At 39.0% G+C, this 6,216-nt stretch overlaps 1 protein-coding gene across 1 annotated transcript in view; it reads right to left on the bottom strand.

The window, feature by feature from the left end:
- Positions 1-6,216, bottom strand: part of Zzef1 (zinc finger, ZZ-type with EF-hand domain 1) — a gene marked incomplete at its 5' end in the record, with an annotated part of 158,010 nt that overhangs the window by 131,065 nt on the left and 20,729 nt on the right. Inside the window, 2 exon segments of the mRNA XM_013013155.1 lie at positions 1,517-1,711; positions 4,402-4,546. Coding sequence (XP_012868609.1) covers positions 1,517-1,711; positions 4,402-4,546 — 340 coding nt within the window.

The following is a 6,216-nucleotide window of genomic DNA, read 5'->3' as shown; positions in this document are numbered from 1 at the left end:
GATTCCTCAGCACCACATAAGCAAAAAGAAAAAAGCCGGAAGTGGTGCTGTGGCTCAAGTGGTAGAGCGCTAGACTTGAGCTAAAGAGCTGAGGGAGAGCGCCCAGGCCCAGAGTTCAGGCCCCACAACTGGACCCCCCAAAAAAAATTTCAGCAAGAAGCCAGGTGCTGGTGACTCATGCTTGTAATCCTAACTACTCAAGAGGCTGAGATCTGAGGATTGCGATTCAAAGCCAGCCCAGGCAGGAAAGGCCATGAGACGCATCTCCAATTAACCACCAGAAAACTGGAAGTGGCGCTGTGGCTCAAGTGGTAGAGCACTAGCCTTGAGCTGAAGAGCTGAGGGACAGTGCCCAGGTCCAGAGTTCAAGCCCTATGACCAACCAAAAAAAAAATTTTTTTTTCAGCGAGAATTGATTTTAGTATGACAAGAGTTGAAGAAGAAAGAAATAGAAAAAGAGAAGGAAGTACTTTCTGCCTTTTTTTTTCTTTGCAGGAAACAGAAGTTTAAGATTCTATTTTCTTTTCTTTTTTTTGATGTAGTTTTTTTTTAGTGATACTAGGAGAGTGAATTAAGGACCATGTACCTACTAGACAAGCACTCTACCATTTGAACCATGCAGTTAAGTCTCTAAAATGTAATTATTTCCTTTTAGTATTCTTTTTTTTTTTTATCAGTTCATAGGACTTGAATTCTGGGCCTGGGCACTGTCCCTGAACTCTCTTCCTCAAGGCTAGGACTCTACTACTTTAAGCCACAGCATTACTTCTGGTTTTCTGGTGTTTAGAGCTAAAGAGTCTCACAGACTTTGCTGCCTGGGTTGGCTTTGAACCACAATTTTCAGATTTCAGTCTCCTGAGTAGCTAGGATTATAGATGTGAGGCACCAGCTCCTGGCTTCTTTTAGTATCCTTATCTTTTCCTTTGTAGTTGAACTTTTGATCTATAAAATTTTAGTGGCTGGAATAGAATAAGAATCTAGTCTTATTTTTCTCCAACCCAATTTCTTGACAATTCACCTTTCTATGCTTTCTCTGGTTCTATAATTCCATGTGTACTTGAATCTAATTTGGGACTCTATTATGTTCCACATAGCATCGATTTCTGTTACCAAAATTAAGTGAATCTGTAGTGGCATTCCTCATTTATTCAAAAAATAGTATGTGATAAACCTATTCCCAGGTGCTAAGGGTAAGAATGCAAACAATATAAATAAAATACAAGTAAAGAAATAATGCTATGACTTCAGATATTAAACGTGTAAAGGTAATAGTCGCCAGTAGGGAGTGAGGGAATGGAGGGAGAAGGCATTAATAAGGTAGAGTACATAGGAAAGGCATTCCTTGAAGTCACATCTGAGTAAAGAACTGAATGATGAGAAACTAAAACTAGCTGCCTCATATAGGAAGGAAAAGAAGGAAGGACAGACTGTAAACTAGTTATATTTATATTTTCAGAAATAAGGGCAAGAAGTAGATCACCCTATTATTAAACACTAGATTTAGAAAAAAACATACCCTTCTCCTTTTGTACTAGTTGATCCAGAGACTCCTTCAGGACTGAGGACCGCATGGTACACATGTTATTGCAGTGGTCCAACATTGGATAGGGAATTACCATGCTAGAGATTCGATTGCGATGCAGGAAGCGCAGTATCATTGATGAGTGAACACCAAGACCCTCCTTTGACTCTGAAAATATGTCTATGAAACCTAAAGAGACAAAATACATATTGGCAAAGTTTTTGGAAAAGCCATCACAACAGTTTCCACATTCTCTATCTGATGGTCCATCTTAATAGGCTTGTTTGAAAGCAGTCATTAATTGTTGTTGTTATTTTGTATTTTTATCTTTAATCTGTTAAAAAAAAAACTAAATAAGCTGTTTTATTTCAGTGATAAAGATTAAGTCCTGAGCCTTCTATGTTAGGCAAGTGCTCGTCTTCAAATAAAAACTAAATAAGTTTCAAAGAAATGAGTCAGTAACAATGTCAATTCAATAATTCATTTCAATTGAACAGAACTCTGAAACATTCAGAACCATGTTTTGTCCAAACTTTAAAAACTTAAAGGACTTAAAAACTAACCAGAAGGTTTTTTTGTTGTTGCTGCTGTTGTTTTTTTCTTCGTCATCTTTTTCATTTTGGCAGAGCTGAGGGTTGAGTTCAGGGCCTTGTGAGTTAAATCCCTAACCAACTGTTTGTTTTTCTTGAGCCATAGTCTTATAAGGCAGCCCACATTAGTCTAAATAGGGTACTAGAGGTGTATTTTTCTTTAATGGAGGGGAGAGGGCAGAACAATTTGAACTTAGAGCCTCATGCTTGGTAGGTAGTCTCCCTACTACTTGAGCCACACCCCTAATTCTTTTTCACTTTATTTATTCTTCAGGTAGGAGCTTGTTTTTGGCCTAGGGATGGTGTCAGATTTCAATACTCCTACCCATGGTCTCTTGTGTAGCTAGGATAAAAGATATGTGCCACCAAATGATATGCTATTAGGGACAAACCAAAGTGTCAACAAGAAATAGGTAGGACAGGGACTAGGCCCTGACATTCCCACTTGAATCCTTCCACCATTCCAGGTCCTTCTTTCCAGGTTACTTCTCTGGAGCCTGCCTCTCTGTTTACAGTTCCTCATGGATGGCTTTTTTATTCTTATGTAAATTTTATAGTAATAGCTTTCTTAAGAAAAAAAATAAAATGCTTACATGACAAAAAGATAAAAATATGTCAAATGTGAAGACACAGCAGAAATAAGAAAGTCCCTACCTCCTGGAACCCACAGTCCAGAAGTAAAGACAACCATTTAGCACACAGTTCATTGATTAACCATACTGGTAAAATGTTGGGGGCAGGGGTGGAGGGGAAGAAAGACACTTAAGAGAACATACAATAGGGGCCAGAGATAGCTTCTGACTAGAGTAGATATATGGAGATCCATTAAGGAAGGCAACTTTCTGACAAAAAGACATAAACATGGCATCACTGCACTGCCAAGCATTCACTATAGTAAGGAACAAAAGAGATAACCACATGGAATGTTAGTTTAGATCATATGCCCAATGAAGGCTGGAAGGTGGGGGAGGTTATTACTTTATGGTGATACAAGCTAACCTAATTTCAATCCACAGTAGAACAAAGTTATTGTTAATTTAAATTTTGAATTGGCATACATTAATAATACAAGGGAGTTTTCTTTGTGATAATTCTATGGATGTGTACAGTATACTCTGAGCAAGTTCATTCCCCATCTCCACCCAATTATTGAGACTTGAATTCACTTGGCTTGCTTGCTCAAGGCTGGCACTCTACTACTTAAGCCACACCTTCAATAGGACTCTGTTGGTTAATTGGAGATAGAGACTTTTTTCCATTTAGACTGGCTTTAAATCACAAACCTCCATATATTAGCCTCCAGATAGCTAGTATTACAGGTGTGAGCTGCTGGTGCCTAGCTCTATGCTCTCCCTTCTTTCACAAAGCTTAGTACTTTCATCATGATGCTTTCACATATAAATACGTACATCTATATACATATACATATATATATATATATATATAAAATATGCTTCAATATTCTTATTTTTTTTGGTCGGTCGTGGGGCTTGAACTCTGGGCTTGGGCACTGTCCTTGCACTCTTCAGCTCAAGGTGAGAGCTCTACCGCTTGAGCCACAGTGCCACTTCCAGTTTTCTAGTGGTTTATTGGAGATAAGAATCTCAGGGACTTTCCTGCCTGGGCTGGCTTTGAACCACAATCCTCAGATCTCAGCCTCCTCAGGAGCTAGGATTACAGGCGGGAGCTACCAGTGCCCAGCTACTTCAATATTCTTCACTCCTCAGTATCCTTTCTTTTCCCCCATGCCTTTCACACCGATTCTTGCTCTCTAAGCAGTTTCCCTTTTATATTCACATTCTATTATTGTTATCATCATCATTTTAGCTCTAGACTCCAGAAATGAGTGATATACTTGGCTTTTTCAGCTTGGCTTATCTTGCTCAATATGATGTTTTTCAGTTCTACTTTCCTGCAAATGACAAAATTTTATTTCTCTTTATGGTTGAGTAATATCCTCCATGATGAAAGAGAATGAATCATATTTTTTTTATCATTCATTGTTTTGGGACACCTAGGCCAATTCTATAGCTTAGCCATTGTGAACAGAGATGCAATAATGTGGGTATGTATTTTTCTTGCATATTAATTTATATTGCTTCAGGCACATACCCAGGAATGGCATGGTGGAGTTATTATGCATGTCTACTTTTAATTTTTTGATGAACTTGCATATTGATTTCCATAGCGGTTGCAGCTTACATTTCCACCAGCAGTGAATGAGGGGTTTCTTTTCCCCACATCCTAAGGGAGCACCTTCAATGTTCAGTGTTCACATGAGAGCCTTACCTGGAACCAGAGAGCAGGCTTGTAGTTGTCTTATGACATGGCTCAGCTCCCCCTGAAGATTGGCTCCACTGGAATTTTTGAGGGCTTCCAACATGTTCTCAGCATCAACTGTCCCATCACCCTCAGCATCGAACTGGGCAAAGGCCTACATTATAAGAGATGAAAGAAAATATTTGTTTTTTCTATGTATTGTTGTGGTTACAGAGAGAGGAATCCATACATATCAAAGAACAAATTCAGTATACTGAATTAATTTATTTGCTGTGTAGGCACATATATATGTGCAAACATACATGTATATATAATTTTATCATCCCCATCTTTTGGAAGGTAAAAAGTAATTCTTATACCTTTCCAAGTAATTTCAGAAGCAAGCATCTAGTGCTAGTGACTCATTCCTATAATCCTAGCTATTTGGAGGCTGAGATCTGAGGATCATGGTTTGAAGCCAGCCCGGGCAGAAAACTCTGTGAAACTCATCTCCAGTTAACCACCAAAAAACCAAAAGTGGAATGGCTCAAGTGGCAGAATGCTAGCATTGAGCAAAAATGTTTAGGCCCTGAGTTCAAGTACCAGAACTGGCACTAAAAAGAAATCCAATGGCTACAAACTATCAAATACAAAGCAAGAATTAGAAAATATTACCTTAAACTAGGTACTGTAACAAGTACAGCACCTAGGGTTTGTTTAGACTTTATCTCTTCAACATTCATTGTACATGAGGGCTAACTTGGTTTATGGGCTTCATAGCCTTAGTTGTTTTTTTCCCCCTTCTTCTCCAACCTTAACCTGCCTAACCAGGTTCTCTGTCCATGTTAGGCCATTTGGGCAACTTATTATTTCCTGGAATTTGGTTTGAGTCTCTGTCTCCATGCAATTGTGTGAACTTACACAAGTTTGTTTCCATGTGTAAGTCTCAGCTTCTTGATTTGAAAGACGGAGCAACATGATAAAACTCACATGGTGTCAAGTGGATAAAGAACATGTGAACAGAGTTCACTAAAGAGCTATCAGCAATGACATGCTCCTCTTTCCTTTCTAATCGACAACTTGTGTCATTACCTCCCTTACCCATCCTACAAGACCTTCCTCAAGGGCTGGGATGTAGCTCAGTGGCAAAGCGCTTGCCTAGCAAGCACAACGTCCTGGGTTCGATCCCCAGTACCAAAAAAGAAAAGACAAAAAAAAATACAGTTAAAAAGACCTTCTTCAAAAAGGAACTGTACCCTTATCCTTGATCTCAGTTCCTCCCTAATCATGGCTTCTGTCCTGTTGCTAATGTATACACACTCACAGATTCCCCCACCATTAAATATTCCAGTATCTTTTACCTTCCTTTCCAAGTAGGCCTTTTTCTCTTCTGTTTCTTTCATTTTCTTGCCCTTTTCTTTATGCCTGTGTACCATGAAATATGGAAATATCCCACTTAAGTTTCATGATGAGTATTCTTATTTCCACCCCATTACAGATCTCTGAACAATGTAGTGTTTAACAGCAACAAACGCAAATCCCTGTGTTTGGGCCCAAATATTATGGGCATAAAATGCAGTATAGGAGACTGAGATTACAGAATACTCTGCAGCATTCTTTTTGCCTCTATTCAACCTGGTAAGATCAATCAAAAGTTAATAGAGGAGGGGGGACCAAGATGGCGACGGGGCAGTAGGGAAACGCCACAGCTCTCTCCAACCAAAAAGAGAGTTCGAGTTCCAACGCTTAATCTCCCCAAGAGACCGACAACAACAAAAAGACGAACACTCAGAGAAAAACCAGAGGTGAGAAATAACAAAAAAAGAAAGAGAAGAAAAGAATTTC

Source organism: Dipodomys ordii, unplaced genomic scaffold, assembly GCF_000151885.1.
Source record: "Dipodomys ordii isolate 6190 unplaced genomic scaffold, Dord_2.0 Scaffold19, whole genome shotgun sequence".
Classification (NCBI taxonomy): Eukaryota; Metazoa; Chordata; class Mammalia; order Rodentia; family Heteromyidae; genus Dipodomys; species Dipodomys ordii.
The sequence above is the reverse complement of the archived record's forward strand: the minus strand, read 5'-3'. Positions and strand labels throughout refer to the sequence as shown.